Consider the following 15,688-nt stretch of genomic DNA (forward strand, 5'->3'; position numbering starts at 1 on the left):
GCGACCATCCATCTACTAGCAAATCGTGTCCCAAACGTGCTGAGTTCACAAAAATTCGACAACAGGCATCCCGTAAACAATCAACGCGCAAGAATGTTCCACAGAAGGATGAAATTAATTTCCCACGGCTCCCAACGAAGAGGGATATTCCGAATTTGCCGCCACTTCCTCGCAGCAATCCAAAGACTTCAGCCGCTGGATCTCAAAAAGAATCTTCCTCAAGAATCCCTCCTGGATGGGGCAATAATCAACCACAAGCAAAGGATGACTCTGGTGATTTATTCTCTGCTGAACAACTGATCGTCATTTTTGAAACAATGACAACAAAACTACGAAACTGCAGAACGCGGTTAGATCAAATCAACGCCTTAGGCAAATTCATCATCGAATATGCAATAAAATGAGTTGGTTATAGTAAATTGGAATGCTTGCTCACTCAGGAGCAAAACTGCTGAATTGTCCGACTTTCTTCAAGAGAAGAATGCCGATATTGCTATTTTAACTGAAACTCATCTTAAACCTGAAATTTCTATTTTTATTTCCAATTACAGGATTCACAGGCTCGACAGGACAACTACCAGAGGAGGGGGAGTTGCCATTGCCGTTAAACGATCCATTCAGCACAGGCTTCTGTCAGCCTTTAAATTGCAACTCATAGAAGCCATCGGAATTGAGATTACAACGACGATGGGACCCATCATCATCATTGCAGCGTACTGCCCCAAACAAACAAATCTTCGAGATGGTACGTGTGCATCATTGAAGCGAGATCTGGCTATGCTCACTCGACGACAGAACAAATTCATCATTGCTGGGGACCTGCACGCACGGCATGAGCTGTGGGGAAACAGAAGACAGAATCGAAACGGATTCGTACTTGCCGAAGATTACGAAGCTGGACAATACAACATCCTCGCTCCGGATCAACCAACGCGACTTTCCAGATCGGGAGTTCATTCCATTTTGGATATATTCATCTGCAACATCGCCATAGACAGCTCTCCGGTTGTCTTCTACGAGCTCTCTTCTGACCACTTTCCAGTAATATTGACGTTGGGATCTTCACCAGAAACAGTGCCTATTCAACCTCGGAGGAACTATTATCGCACCGATTGGGTCCAATTTCAACAAATCGCCGACCAACTTATTAATATCGATTTGCCACTTGATTCCCCGATGGAAATCGATGCAGCCCTATCTTCCTTCCAGCATTCAATCACAGTCGCTCGTGATAGGACAGTTCCAGTACAACATATGCCGAGTTCCTCTCTTCAAATCGACAGTGTCACCAAGAAACTCATCCGACTTCGGAATATCTACCGGAGGCAGTATCAACGAACTGGCATCCTAGATAGGAAGACTACTTATAACAACTTAACTAGGATAATCCAGGAACGGATATCTGAGCTTCGCAACAGGAACTTCCAGCAAAAGCTTCGAGAAATTCTCCCACATTCAAAGCCCTTCTGGTCCTTAACGAAGGTACTTAAGAAAAAACCGAAGCCTATTCCTCCTCTGATGTCACCCCAGGACGCAGAAGGAATACCTTTAATTACACCAGTAGAGAAGGCAAATGCGCTAGGCCAGCAGTTTGTGTGTTCTCACAATTTAGGACTTAACATTGTTAGTCCATATGAAAGAGCCGTTGCTGATAGCGTAGCTGAGGTTGACCAATCAGACAGCTTGGTTCCTGAGGAAAGTAGAGTCACAGCGAATGAGCTGATGGCTTTTGTGAAAAAATCCAAAACTATGAAGGCCCCCGGTTTCGACAACACATTCAACATTGAGCTGAAACATTTGAGTATTCGCTCATTTGTCTTCTTAGCTAAAATTTTTAACAGGTGCTGGGAGCTTGGTTACTTCCCTTCAATGTGGAAGTTAGCTAAAGTTATCCCAGTTTTGAATCCGGGGAAAGATCCTTCCTTTTCCAAGAGCTATCGGCCCATCAGCTTACTCTCTGCCCTATCCAAGCTGTTTGAAAAGTCAATACAAAGGCGAATTCTTGCTTTCGCAGATGAACAGGATATATTTCTGGAAGAACAGTTTGGGTTCCGGAAAGGAAGATCCACCATCCACCAACTCACAAGGGTTAACAACGTCATCCAGCAAAACAAATCAGTGTCCAAAACGACTGCCATGGCAATATTGGATATTGAAAAGGCATTCGATAATGTGTGGCACGATGGACTGGTGTTCAAACTGCATCGGTATAATTTTCCCATGTATCTTATTAAAATTATCAAAAATTATCTTGCAGATAGAGCATTCCAGGTTTCTCTGAATAATGCACTTTCAGAAAGATTTACCATTCCTGCTGGTGTACCCCAAGGAAGTATCCTAGGTCCCATCCTATACAACATTTTTACATCAGACATCCCACCTCTTCCGGGTGGTGGTGTTCTGTCACAATTTGCTGATGATACTGCCATTCTTTACAAAGGTCGTGTCATTAATGCTCTAAAGAATAAACTACAGACAGGTCTGGACGCTTTAACAGAATATTTTACAAGCTGGAAAATTGTGATCAATGCAGCAAAAACTCAGGTCATCTTGTTTCCACATTCAAGATCTCCAAAACTTGTTCCATCAGACGAATGCCGAATACGATTCGGTGATGAGGTCATCCAATGGTCCGACGAAGTTTTCTATCTAGGACTCACCTTTGACAGACATCTGATATTTAGGTCACATGTTGACAAAATCGTTCAAAAATGCAGTATACTCATTAGGTCTCTGTATCCGCTGATGTGAAGAACATCTAAACTATGCCTGAAGAATCAGATGGCTGTCTATAAACAAATCATCTACCCCGCAATTGAATACGCAGTCCCTGTTTGGCGGGGCTGTGCACGAACACACAAACTTAGGCTTCAGCGCATTCAAAGTAAGATCTTAAAGATGATTCTAAATCTACCCCCTTGGACAAGGACTAGTGAAGTACATGAGATGGCCTCCCTGGATATACTAGAACAAAAATTCGAACAATACTGCACGAAATTTGAAGAGAGGTGCTCAATCTCTGAAATACAAATAATTCAAAATTTGTACGTATTAGGTTAGGGATAGTTATAAGTAGGTAGACATTTTATAAATAATTAAAATAAATATTATGATTAAACATTAGTATGTAAAACAAGAGTAACTAAAACACCTATTATTAATAACGAATCGTATGAACAACAAAGATGAAAGGCCAAAGGGTCAAAACACTTGTACTGTAAAATGTTGATGTAATACACAAAAACAAGATAAAAAAAAAAAACGTCACCGAGAAAACTAAAATTTTGTTGAACAGTGCAACTCCGTGAATTTTAAAAACAAATCACTGCCTCGTCCCACTGACTGTCCACTGACCGCCACACCCCGTTCTACATGAATATTATGTCGAAACAATGAAATGTAGTAAGCGGTAATGAAGTAATTCAGTCCAACTCTTTGGTAACAAATTGATGGCCCTGAAAAGGGCCGATGTTTAAAATTATTGGTCAGAAGAATTTACTTGGAACTGGTATATTTGGTGACAGCCTTTGTTCCCTCCGAAACGGCATGTTTCGCTAATTCTCCTGGCAGCAGCAGGCGAACGGCTGTCTGAACCTCGCGAGACGTGATCGTAGAACGCTTGTTGTAATGAGCCAGACGAGAAGCTTCGGCAGCAATACGTTCGAAGATATCGTTGACAAAGCTGTTCATGATGCTCATGGCTTTCGACGAGACTCCGGTGTCCGGGTGAACTTGCTTCAACACCTTATATATGTAGATAGCGTAGCTTTCCTTACGGCGTTGCTTGCGCTTCTTCTTGTCTCCCTTCACAATGTTCTTCTGAGCTTTGCCGGATTTCTTAACGGCCTTTCCACTAGCTTTCGGTGCCATCTCGATTGTTGTACTGTACTTTCAAATGCTTCAAATATAGTGATGTTGAAACGCAATCTGCCACGTCTTTTATACTTGATTCCAAACTAACACATGCCCATCCCTTATTCATTTTCACCCTCCCAATTTCACCCCAGTAGTAAATAATGCTCTTTGAAATTGGTATATAAAAAGGGTCTCTCCGGGGTTCAAGCATCAGAACAAATTTTCGGTTGGAAGTGACAGAACGGTTATAGAAAATCTAACAAAACATGTCTGGACGCGGTAAAGGAGGTAAGGTTAAGGGAAAGGCAAAGTCCCGCTCAAATCGTGCCGGTCTTCAGTTCCCTGTGGGCCGAATTCACCGTCTGCTGAGGAAAGGAAACTATGCCGAACGCGTCGGAGCAGGAGCCCCTGTCTATCTGGCAGCTGTGATGGAATACCTCGCTGCTGAAGTTCTGGAATTGGCAGGAAATGCTGCTCGCGATAACAAGAAAACAAGAATCATCCCGCGCCATCTGCAACTGGCCATCCGTAACGATGAGGAGTTGAACAAGCTGTTATCTGGTGTTACGATTGCTCAGGGCGGTGTGCTACCGAACATCCAAGCCGTGCTGCTTCCCAAGAAGACCGAAAAGAAAGCCTAAATGGAAACATATTGGCACTCAAACTGAACAAAACGTCCTTTTCAGGGCGACCAATCTACTTACAGAAAGAATTAACTCGAATATTCATAAACTCTACTCTATATTGCATGCGCGTCTAGATCCATAAGTCATTTATGACGAATCGTTTTCAGTAACATGGTTGAAAATAGTTTCTACTCTGAGTTGGCTCAATGCATAGGGCGCTAGACCTAGAAGCCAGTCGATATTCAGGTAGACCAGGGTGAATTTTCAATGCCAATAAGCCTAGCTATACCATGGTTCTGCACGCTAAGAATCGAGTGCGAAGTCCGTTGAAACAGAATGATTAAATTACCTTATTTCGAAAGTAACAAAACTGTTTTTGAAACTCATAAATATGTAGCGTAAACATAACAGTTTTGCAGATGAAATATCAAACAAAAACAACTGCACTTCTTTCCTTCCTAAAATTAACTTTGTTGATATCTTACCGCCAATACTGACAACATCATGTCTCACAGTTTCTAATGTTCAGGTGTGATGGCACATTTGGTTGAAAATTACATTGGAACAAAAATCTATTGCTCTGTTGTCGGTGCAATTCAAAAAATGTTGAATGGTTTTCTAAATCAACAAAACTCCATTGATTTTTTTCAATCCTACTAATCATGAAAATGTCCAGCAAAACTCTCATTAAACTATGCAGTGGTCCTGAAAAGGACCGTTGATATGTTTGATGTCAGTTGAATGTTGAATTTAAGCGCGTTCTCCGCGGATGCGGCGTGCCAACTGAATATCCTTCGGCATGATGGTCACTCGCTTGGCGTGGATGGCACACAGATTGGTATCTTCGAACAGACCAACCAAATAAGCCTCGCTGGCTTCCTGCAGGGCCATCACGGCCGAGCTCTGGAAACGCAGATCGGTTTTGAAGTCCTGAGCAATTTCACGAACCAAACGCTGGAATGGTAATTTTCGGATCAACAATTCCGTGGATTTTTGGTAACGACGGATTTCACGCAGAGCGACGGTTCCTGGCCGGTAGCGATGTGGCTTCTTAACGCCTCCGGTGGCTGGCGCACTCTTGCGAGCGGCTTTCGTAGCCAGCTGCTTACGAGGAGCCTTTCCTCCGGTGGACTTACGAGCGGTCTGCTTGGTACGAGCCATTGTAGTATTTTTTCTGTTATCCTTGCGTTAAGTGTACATTCAAACTAACGATATTTTTCAAGCTTGATCCCTTTTATACCCTAAACGAAGGCAAACTGATACCTGGAATTTCGCGCCCTTTTCAATATTCTAACATCTGCTGTTTGTTGCATAAAGTATATAGAAGGGGACGAGTGTATGGAATGTCTAAGTGTAGATTGCATATGTATGAGTATCAGTGAGGTTGCTACCAACGAAAAACATATAAAAACGTTCGCTTGTAGGCAATCCACATCTCAGTTTTCGATTTGCACTCTAAGAGAAACAACTCATCAATTTACTGTACGAAAATGACTGGCCGCGGCAAAGGAGGTAAAGGACTCGGCAAAGGAGGCGCCAAGCGTCATCGTAAGGTTCTCCGTGATAACATCCAGGGAATCACCAAACCAGCCATTCGTCGTCTCGCCCGTCGTGGAGGAGTAAAGCGTATCTCCGGTTTGATTTACGAAGAAACTCGTGGTGTGCTGAAAGTGTTCCTAGAAAATGTTATCCGGGATGCTGTGACCTACACTGAACATGCCAAGCGAAAGACCGTTACCGCGATGGATGTCGTCTATGCGCTGAAACGCCAAGGACGCACCCTGTACGGTTTCGGCGGTTAAATTATCAAAGCCGATATTGTCCTACAAACGGCCCTTTTAAGGGCCACCATATAAAAGATAAAGAACTATTTCAGAATGCTCCGTCCAGCCGGACGTTTTTAGTTTAATTACTTAAAGTGTCAAAATAAAAATTTCAGTTATAAAAATCACAAATAGGTCGCCATCTTAAAAAAATACAACGCGCATCGAACGTGTATGCTATGTGATGATTTTTCATATTCGGTTATAGCTACACGGAATGACCGAAATTAGCTCTGCGTCTAATTCGTATTACTGTTTTTGAATTAGTTGATTTTAACAACAAAATTTTCAAAATAACTATAAAATTAGTTAAAATTGAGAATTCACTTTGCTGAAAAAACTCTTATATTTAGAGAATGTGTTTAGTTGGCGAATATCCTGGACACAAACCAGCAATATTTCAATCCAACATGAAATTCTCATTGACAACTAATTTTGTTATTACAATCAGAAAATTCGTTTCTATTTATCTGTCACCATCATTACTGAAGGACAGCACAAAGAAAACAAAAATAAAATGGATTTTATTAACAAGTTTATTTGCCAAAAACTCATGAGAAGTGTTAATGCAAAACAATTCATTAAAAAGCAAATAAGGACAGTTTTGTTGAAACTGCTTGCAAATTGTTTAGATGTTTTTCGCATGTATTACGATATATCCATATATGAATTTCTAAACCGATTTGTAAAAATGACGTCAACTCTTAGTGGAGAGTATATTTATTCAGAATTTGTCCGCATTTGAAGCGATTGTGCGTAATAATGTTTTTACGCGGAACAGTAAAGTGAGTTTCGAATGTTGCACTCTAATTGTATATGTCAAATGATGTTTTTTGTATCTTCCAACCTTCCGAGATACGCCGTCCGGTGTGCTACTTGTATTCGGTTTTTGTTTTCCGAGTGCTCAAAGTTTTCAGTGAAAGAGTCGATTTTGCGAAGTCGAATGAAGAAAACAGCGATTTAGAAGAAAAATTTTCAAAAAGTAGTTTATGTTTCGTGATGTCTTTTTCTCCAATACAACTTCGTATTCATACCTGCCAATATAGAAAAGACAACCGCGACTGAAATTTTTTTCGATGGTAGTGTGCCATCTAGTAGTCATTACGGTGTTAACATTTTTTCAGTGACAGAGCGCCATATAGCCGCAAATTACAGAAGCCAATTCCACCATCCATGTTGGTCGAAAACAACGTTTTATTTCTCTAATTCAACTAAAAAATTAGTGGAATGGAAATGAAGTGTGCCGTAGCTAAGAAATAACAGCACGTTCAATTGGTGAATTCAACTAAAAAATAGCCATTTCAACTAATATTTTATTATTATTAAGGGATTTGGAATTAAAAAATCTAAATTAGCAAAAGTAAGATATTTTAAATTGTCTCAAAAAATAACTAACTAAAATCAGAAAATCAACTAGTTTTTTCGCCAAAATGCTGATTTCTGTCTTTCCGTGTATTAACACTTTTAATAACATCGTTTGAAAATCGTGCCTGAAACCTTGTTATAACTATGGTAACGTGCAAGTAATACTTTTGTCTCGAAATCAATAAGTAATAGTCCTAGGTTTGTAGACTTATTACTTACCTGTTCGAATCTACAAAATCTCTCTACACGAGAAATCATGTTTTCACCGTTTTACATGAAAAATATTGATCCTTTCTCATTAAAATATCTAAATATCTTATTTGTTATAAGTTTACGTTAATCAAGCTCAAGAAATATTTAGATAGATTTTTATCTTACCTTACCTTTAAAAAACTAGCGGTGTAATGATGCCTTTCTCATGTATAATATTGTGGTATTCTATTCAAAAATTTTCTCTTCGATTTTTGAAAAAAAACCAAGGGATTGCTTGTGCATTAACTAGTATAACATACAGAATGAAACAATACTTTGCTCGCGTAGGTTATTCTTAAGAAAACGAAGTGGATTCACTATTATATGCACTTCCGGCACCGGAACCCGAGAACCGGTATATTCGAAGTCGATTCGTACGGCCACCAACTGACATGACGTACAAACTGTACTAGTTTTTATTCAAATTTTTAAGATTTAATACAATTTTACCTTTGCACTCTAAATGACAATTTAAATGTTTGTTGTATCCGAAAATATGCAATAATTTTTGGTAGGAGCATAAGACCTTTCATTTCAGCCTAAGTGTGGGAATAAGGGTTTTGAGCCCAGTTTACAACATTTTTTACGGTTTTTGTTTCGCCTGTTTAAGTGACGGTGTACAATATTCAACACACTTTACCCTATAACTTCTGAACCGGAAGTCGGATAAAAATGATAAGACTTTTCATTTGAATCTATGTTTGTGGAAATAGGTCAAACCATCTCTGAGAGAAGTGAGTGATATTCGTTTATAAATATATGACCACTATTCCCGGTGCTTCTGCAACCGAAGACCGGGAACCAGGAAAGCCAAAATTGGTTTGTTTAGTGGCCTACTGATAATGGCTATCAATTTGTGTAGTTTTGAGACCAGTATAGAAAAAAATTTACGTATTCTGTTTCCCCGGTTTAAGTGATGGTGTACACACTTTACCCTATAATTCCGGAACCGGAAGTCGGATCCGGATGAAATTCAGGAACTCCGTATGGGACCATAAGACCTTTCATTTGAATCTAAGTTTGCCAAAATTGGTTCAGCCATTTCCAAGAAAACCTAGTGAGATTATTTGACACATACACACATACATTGTTCATCTCGATGAACTGAGTCGAATGGTATAAAGACTGTCCCAGAAAGTATGGACGCGCTTTGATTTCACTGTAAATAATTCACAAGTGTTAGATATTCAAATTTTATTCGATATACTGATAATATTAGACTACAACAACAGAATATTATTCTCAACATTTGCTACTTAGCCATTGTAAACTAGCTGGCGCACCTTCTTGCGAACGTTCCTCATTAAATTCCGTACAGACCTCTTGGCGACACTTTTTTCCAATCTTTTTCGAACTGTTGAATAGTTTCGGCTTCCGAGACATGTTTCCTAAGATGTGCCTTCGTTAATGCCCAAAATTCCTCAATTGGTCGAAGTTGTGGGCAATTTGGTGGATTCATGTCGTTTGGGACGAAAGTGATATTTTTGGTAGTATACAATTCTACCGTTGATTTCGAGTAGTGGCAAGAAGCAAGATCGGGCCAGAAGACAACAGGATCCTTGTGGCTTCGAATCATGGGTAGAAGTCGTTTTTGTAAACATGTCCTTGATGTATATTTCGCTGTTCATTGAAGCAGTGGTGATGAATGGTTTCGAAATCTTACCGCAGCTACAAATTGATTGCCAGACCATAGCTTTCTTACCAAATTTTTCGACTTCAATCGATGTCTCGGACTGGTTTAACACTTGGCCTTCTCGCACCGTATAATATTGTGGTCCCGGCAAGGATTTTTAATCGAGTTTCACGTAGGTTTCGTCGTCCATGATTATGCAGTTCAAATTTCCAGCAAGAATCGTATTGTACAGCTTTCGAACCCTTTCGGACTACGTTTTGGTTGTTTCTGCTTCTTATAGGTTCGAAGATTAAAATGTTCTTTAGCACGAAGAACATTTGACTTTTCGAAGTGCCCACTTTTTTGGCCACATTCCGAACTGAAGCCTCCTTCTTTTGCTCGATCGCCTTTAGTATACGTTTGTCCAACTGAGGGTTAGTAGGACCGTTTTTTTCGACCCGTTTTCGGTTTATCCTCGAAGGTGTTATCCTCACCGAACTTCTTGATTGCATTTCGCACGGCTTTTTCACTTACTCCTTCCATTTTTGCTATCTTTCTCAGTGACAGTCCGCGTTCTGTGCACCATTTGTACACAATTTTTCGACATTGTTTTGCTGAAAGTCCACGCATTTCGAAACAAACTAATGAAAACGAATAAACAACTGCACAAGTGGTTAGAGAAGAGAGTAAACAACAGGACGCAGCCATATAAATTAACAGATTCTGAACCATTGCTAAATGGCAGCGGTTTTTGGTTGCGTCCATACTTTCTGGGACTGTCTTTATGACACTTGGCCCTCCGGGCCAATTTTTTCTAGTCGGTTTTTCAAGTAATTGCATAACCTTTCTAAATGAGAAAGCCAAAAACAAATAATTAGCATACGGCAACTTTTTCCGTTACCGTTTCAACCCCACAATTAATCTATTTCCCGAAAACTTTAAGTTAGAGTGAGATCTGCTACCTCGGTTCGATGCATTGGCTCGAAGAATAAAAAAATTACATTTTCTTGTGGCTATAGTAGGAGTATTATATACACATTATTTCCAAGATGCCAAGATCATCTCGGTAAACTTCGAAACAACTGAATTTAAATTCTCGTTATTTTTTATCTGATAAGTAGTTCTCGATTTCGAGAAGACTATAAATTGCCGAGATGTTCGTCGCCTTTGAAAGAAATTACGGATATAATAATCCGAGTATTTTGGAAAAAGCTATCTTTGCCGAAATTTCAGTCAAATATCACTTTGTCGTTCGCTTTCGGCATCTTTTTTGCCGAGATCAAAATAAAGCTTTATGTGTGTTTGTTTGGCTTCAATTATGCTGTGATATTGACTCAGATTCCATCGGGATCCGTTGATTGTAGATCGAATAATTAGTTGAATAGGTGGCTAGACTAATGACATAAGAATTGATTCCCTTACATTTGACAATTTTCGTACATGGGATTCATACACTCCTTTGATTTGTCGTGTGTGTCACAAATATATAAATACTGATATAGGTAGTAACATAGTATTGACAATCTGAATGCTTACCTGTTGTGGGCTGATGATAAAAAAATTTTGGATGCTCAACAATCGCTTTGTTAAGCCGTATATTTGTGTCGGAACAGGTATGAGAACAACTCTGTATAAAATGTTCATTTCGACCATTTTTCGGAGACACTGCTTTTCCGATGAATCGGGAAAATGTATGGCGAGGCAGCCACTTCGGTCACTTTGCAACAGAAAATTCTCAAATACATAAACTGCTATGGTGCTTTTAATCATTTTTGAGCTGGAAATTATACAAAAAAATACTTATATAAAAACATTGTTCTCGCTTGTTAATGAGTAAGCCGAGCACAAATCAACAAACTACAGCGTTTAGTCATTCGTATTGCGCGTAGTGTGGCTGCCTCGCCCCACGTGTATTATTTTTCGCAAACATTCAATAATATCGAAATATTGAGAATATCAAAAATATCATAACTGATTATATCATAACTGATTATATCATCGTATTCAGGACAACTTTTACTGCTAAAAACGCTTTATGGACTTTTTGTTATATAACCCAAACTCGAATGATTATAAATAATAAAGAACGATAATCTTAGATCGGCGAGCGATTTTTTCCTAAATATAATGTTTCTAAGAAATTACGTCACCGAGAAAACTAAAATTTTGTTGAACAGTGCAACTCCGTGAATTTTAAAAACAAATCACTGCCTCGCCCCACTGACTGGCCGCCACACCCCGTTCTACTATACATGAATATTATGTCGAAACAATGAAATGTAATAAGCGGTAATGAAGTAATTCAGTCCAACTCTTTGGTAACAAATTGATGGCCCTGAAAAGGGCCGATGTTTAAAATTATTGGTCAGAAGAATTTACTTGGAACTGGTATATTTGGTGACAGCCTTTGTTCCCTCCGAAACGGCATGTTTCGCTAATTCTCCTGGCAGCAGCAGGCGAACGGCTGTCTGAACCTCGCGAGACGTGATCGTAGAACGCTTGTTGTAATGAGCCAGACGAGAAGCTTCGGCAGCAATACGTTCGAAGATATCATTGACAAAGCTGTTCATGATGCTCATGGCTTTCGACGAGACTCCGGTGTCCGGGTGAACTTGCTTCAACACCTTATAGATGTAGATAGCATAGCTTTCCTTACGGCGTTGTTTGCGCTTCTTCTTGTCTCCCTTCACAATGTTCTTCTGAGCTTTGCCGGATTTCTTAACGGCCTTTCCACTAGCTTTCGGTGCCATCTCGATTGTTGTATTGTACTTTCAAATGCTTCAAATATAGTGATGTTGAAACGCAATCTGCCACGTCTTTTATACTTGATTCCAAACTAACACATGCCCATCCCTTATTCATTTTCATCCTCCCGATTTCACCCCAGTAGTAAATAATGCACTTCGAAATTGGTATATAAGAAGGGTCTTTCCGGGCTTCAAGCATCAGAACAAATTTTCGGTTGGAAGTGACAGAACGGTTATAGAAAATCTAACAAAACATGTCTGGACGCGGTAAAGGAGGTAAGGTTAAGGGAAAGGCAAAGTCCCGCTCAAATCGTGCCGGTCTTCAGTTCCCTGTGGGCCGAATTCACCGTCTGCTGAGGAAAGGAAACTATGCCGAACGCGTCGGAGCAGGAGCCCCTGTCTATCTGGCAGCTGTGATGGAATACCTCGCTGCTGAAGTTCTGGAATTGGCAGGAAATGCTGCTCGCGATAACAAGAAAACAAGAATCATCCCGCGCCATTTGCAACTGGCCATCCGTAACGACGAGGAGTTGAACAAGCTGTTATCTGGTGTTACGATTGCTCAGGGCGGTGTGCTACCGAACATCCAAGCCGTGCTGCTTCCCAAGAAGACCGAAAAGAAAGCCTAAATGAAAGCATATTAGCACTCAAACTGAACAAAACGCCCTTTTCAGGGCGACCATTCTTTTCATACAAAGAATTAATTTGAATATTCATAATCTTCAAATTCGTCTTGCAATACAGATTCACTAATACTTGTATTGAATCGTAGTCTTACATAATTAAACATACAAGCCACAATCTAACAGATGCCTATTGCTCAGAAACGAGTTACAAAAAATCTTTTTCATTGAAACAGCCAAATATGTGAATACAAGCAGCATAAACATCACGTATGTGCTATTGAAACGTGGATGAAATATTTTTGGGCTCTTATTCTATTGATTGTTTATGTGAAATGAAATTTATTCCGGTTAAAGTTAAGATAAATCTGAATGAAGTTTTAATAGAAATTGATAGTTTTAGGGTTTCGTCTGCCTGTTTCAGCATTTAGAGTGTCATAATTTAAATCTGATTACAACTTTCATTGGCAAAAATGTCGCACTATTATCGATGGTGCAGCTTTAATTATGTTTGCAGAGGAGTACAGTTTTCTAAACCATAAGTTTCACTATTACTTAACTTCATTGAATTTAATCAATCACACTTAAAATGGAAATATCGAGCAAAAACTCTCATTAAACTATGCAGTGGTCCTGAAAAGGACCGTTGATATGTTTGATGTCAGTTGAATGTTGAATTTAAGCGCGTTCTCCGCGGATGCGGCGTGCCAACTGAATATCCTTCGGCATGATGGTCACTCGCTTGGCGTGGATGGCACACAGATTGGTATCTTCGAACAGACCAACCAAATAAGCCTCGCTGGCTTCCTGCAGGGCCATCACGGCCGAGCTCTGGAAACGCAGATCGGTTTTGAAGTCCTGAGCAATTTCACGAACCAAACGCTGGAATGGTAATTTTCGGATCAACAATTCCGTGGATTTTTGGTAACGACGAATTTCACGCAGAGCGACGGTTCCTGGCCGGTAGCGATGCGGCTTCTTAACGCCTCCGGTGGCTGGCGCACTCTTGCGAGCGGCTTTCGTAGCCAGCTGCTTACGAGGAGCCTTTCCTCCGGTGGACTTACGAGCGGTCTGCTTGGTACGAGCCATTGTAGTTTTTTTCTGTTATCCTTGCGATAAGTGTAAATTCAAACTAACGATATTTTTAAAGCTTGATCCCTTTTATACCCTAAACGAAGGCAAACTGATACCTGGAATTTCGCGCCCTTTTCAATATTCTAACATCTGCTGTTTGTTGCATAAAGTATATAGAAGGGGACGAGTGTATGGAATGTCTAAGTGTAGATTGCATATGTATGAGTATCAGTGAGGTTGCTACCAACGAAAAACATATAAAAACGTTCGCTTGTAGGCAATCCACATCTCAGTTTTCGATTTGCACTCTAAGAGAAACAACTCATCAATTTACTGTACGAAAATGACTGGCCGCGGCAAAGGAGGTAAAGGACTCGGCAAAGGAGGCGCCAAGCGTCATCGTAAGGTTCTTCGTGATAACATCCAGGGAATCACCAAACCAGCCATTCGTCGTCTCGCCCGTCGTGGAGGAGTGAAGCGTATCTCCGGTTTGATCTACGAAGAAACCCGTGGTGTGCTGAAAGTGTTCCTGGAAAACGTTATCCGGGATGCTGTGACCTACACTGAACATGCCAAGCGAAAGACCGTTACCGCGATGGATGTCGTCTATGCGCTGAAACGCCAAGGACGCACTCTGTACGGTTTCGGCGGTTAAATTATCAAAGCCGATATTGTCCTACAAACGGCCCTTTTAAGGGCCACCAAATGAAAATAAAGATCTATTCTGGAATTGCCTTTGTTTTAGTTTTGAATAGAGTAGAACAAAACTTTCCATCTTTTGCAAAACTATAACCGCGTTGCAATGCTACTGTTATTAATTCTTCATATCATTTTTATTCATTGCGTTACATTGTATCTTACAGACGGGAAAAGTTTTTTTTGTTTTATTATCTATAGAATAAAGAATTGTATCTGAAGGCATGACTTTGCGTAGACTATTAGACAGAGTACGTCCATTTGGATCGGTGACTCATTATACAATAGAGTTTATATATTCTGATATGCCCTAGCACTTTTTCTTCTTCCTTATGATGCAGATTTTCGGCAAAAGTGGTGAGTGAAAAGGGTACTGTCTTTGGTTTTGAAGACAAAGTAAAACAATTTTTTTATCAAAATCGGTTTTTTTGCATGATTTGTTTGGTAACATTCGATTATATAATTGAAATCTTATCTGTAGTAGAAAAAACACAAAGCGCACCGAACTATATTGAAAATGTGTTACATGAGATGAATGTATTCTCGCTGCAGCTGAGATCTGACAAACATAACTGGCTAACTTCGCTTTATCACGTTCATGGGACGATCTATAGCGTCGTTACTAGTGCGCACAATAGCACATCACTACACGAATTTTGCACGTGCATTTCACGTTGAATGTGATAATAATGATTGCCACTGTAAGCAAGAAATTGTTTTTGATTATCTACTGCATACACATGGATTTCCGGACGAACAAAAATTTTTCTGGGTGAACACTAGCAAACTCAATATATGACGAGCGAAAAATTTGGGAAATTTTTATCAAATCAAATTCGTTTGCTGAGAAAGGTCATATGAAAAAATACAACCGCGAAAAAAGTATGTAATTTCAAAAATAAAATTGTTTTACCGTGATGTCTTAGTTGGAAATAATCAATATTTTTTTATCGATTTTATTTCTTAGCCATTTTTAAAGTATTGACACAATTTGACTATTTCAAATATAAAAATA

The 15,688-nt window shown here is 39.7% G+C and overlaps 6 protein-coding genes and 1 pseudogene across 6 annotated transcripts; 3 read left to right on the top strand and 4 right to left on the bottom strand.

The window, feature by feature from the left end:
• Positions 1 to 3,413: 3,413 nt before the first annotated feature.
• LOC131439637 (histone H2B-like) lies at positions 3,414 to 3,890 on the bottom strand. Its single transcript, XM_058610893.1, has one exon. The coding sequence runs from the start codon at positions 3,868 to 3,870 to the stop codon at positions 3,496 to 3,498; it is 375 nt and encodes a 124-aa protein (XP_058466876.1). The 5' UTR covers positions 3,871 to 3,890; the 3' UTR covers positions 3,414 to 3,495.
• Positions 3,891 to 4,121: 231 nt separating this feature from the next.
• On the top strand, positions 4,122 to 4,599 carry LOC131439635 (histone H2A). The gene has a single exon (XM_058610891.1). It carries the CDS (start codon positions 4,122 to 4,124, stop codon positions 4,494 to 4,496), a length of 375 nt encoding a protein of 124 aa, XP_058466874.1. The 3' UTR covers positions 4,497 to 4,599.
• A 605-nt stretch (positions 4,600 to 5,204) lies between these two features.
• Positions 5,205 to 5,668, bottom strand: LOC131439633 (histone H3). The gene has a single exon (XM_058610888.1). The coding sequence runs from the start codon at positions 5,640 to 5,642 to the stop codon at positions 5,232 to 5,234; it is 411 nt and encodes a 136-aa protein (XP_058466871.1). The 5' UTR covers positions 5,643 to 5,668; the 3' UTR covers positions 5,205 to 5,231.
• Positions 5,669 to 5,820: 152 nt separating this feature from the next.
• LOC131433840 (uncharacterized) lies at positions 5,821 to 14,707 on the top strand (annotated as a pseudogene).
• LOC131439636 (histone H2B-like) lies at positions 10,982 to 12,283 on the bottom strand. Its single transcript, XM_058610892.1, has one exon. It carries the CDS (start codon positions 12,281 to 12,283, stop codon positions 11,909 to 11,911), a length of 375 nt encoding a protein of 124 aa, XP_058466875.1. The 3' UTR covers positions 10,982 to 11,908.
• On the top strand, positions 12,091 to 12,909 carry LOC131439634 (histone H2A). Its single transcript, XM_058610890.1, has one exon. It carries the CDS (start codon positions 12,535 to 12,537, stop codon positions 12,907 to 12,909), a length of 375 nt encoding a protein of 124 aa, XP_058466873.1. The 5' UTR covers positions 12,091 to 12,534.
• On the bottom strand, positions 13,418 to 14,321 carry LOC131439632 (histone H3). The gene has a single exon (XM_058610887.1). It carries the CDS (start codon positions 13,990 to 13,992, stop codon positions 13,582 to 13,584), a length of 411 nt encoding a protein of 136 aa, XP_058466870.1. The 5' UTR covers positions 13,993 to 14,321; the 3' UTR covers positions 13,418 to 13,581.
• Positions 14,708 to 15,688: the final 981 nt, after the last annotated feature.

Source organism: Malaya genurostris, chromosome 3 (genome assembly GCF_030247185.1).
Source record: "Malaya genurostris strain Urasoe2022 chromosome 3, Malgen_1.1, whole genome shotgun sequence".
In the NCBI taxonomy this organism is placed as follows: Eukaryota; Metazoa; Arthropoda; class Insecta; order Diptera; family Culicidae; genus Malaya; species Malaya genurostris.

What these genes read in the sequence shown, in the direction of transcription:
- LOC131439634 (XM_058610890.1), top strand. Translation starts at nt 12,535, where the DNA reads ATGTCTGGACGCGGTAAAGGAGGTAAGGTTAAGGGAAAGGCAAAGTCC.
- LOC131439637 (XM_058610893.1), bottom strand. Translation starts at nt 3,870, where the DNA reads ATGGCACCGAAAGCTAGTGGAAAGGCCGTTAAGAAATCCGGCAAAGCT.
- LOC131439635 (XM_058610891.1), top strand. Translation starts at nt 4,122, where the DNA reads ATGTCTGGACGCGGTAAAGGAGGTAAGGTTAAGGGAAAGGCAAAGTCC.
- LOC131439633 (XM_058610888.1), bottom strand. Translation starts at nt 5,642, where the DNA reads ATGGCTCGTACCAAGCAGACCGCTCGTAAGTCCACCGGAGGAAAGGCT.
- LOC131439636 (XM_058610892.1), bottom strand. Translation starts at nt 12,283, where the DNA reads ATGGCACCGAAAGCTAGTGGAAAGGCCGTTAAGAAATCCGGCAAAGCT.
- LOC131439632 (XM_058610887.1), bottom strand. Translation starts at nt 13,992, where the DNA reads ATGGCTCGTACCAAGCAGACCGCTCGTAAGTCCACCGGAGGAAAGGCT.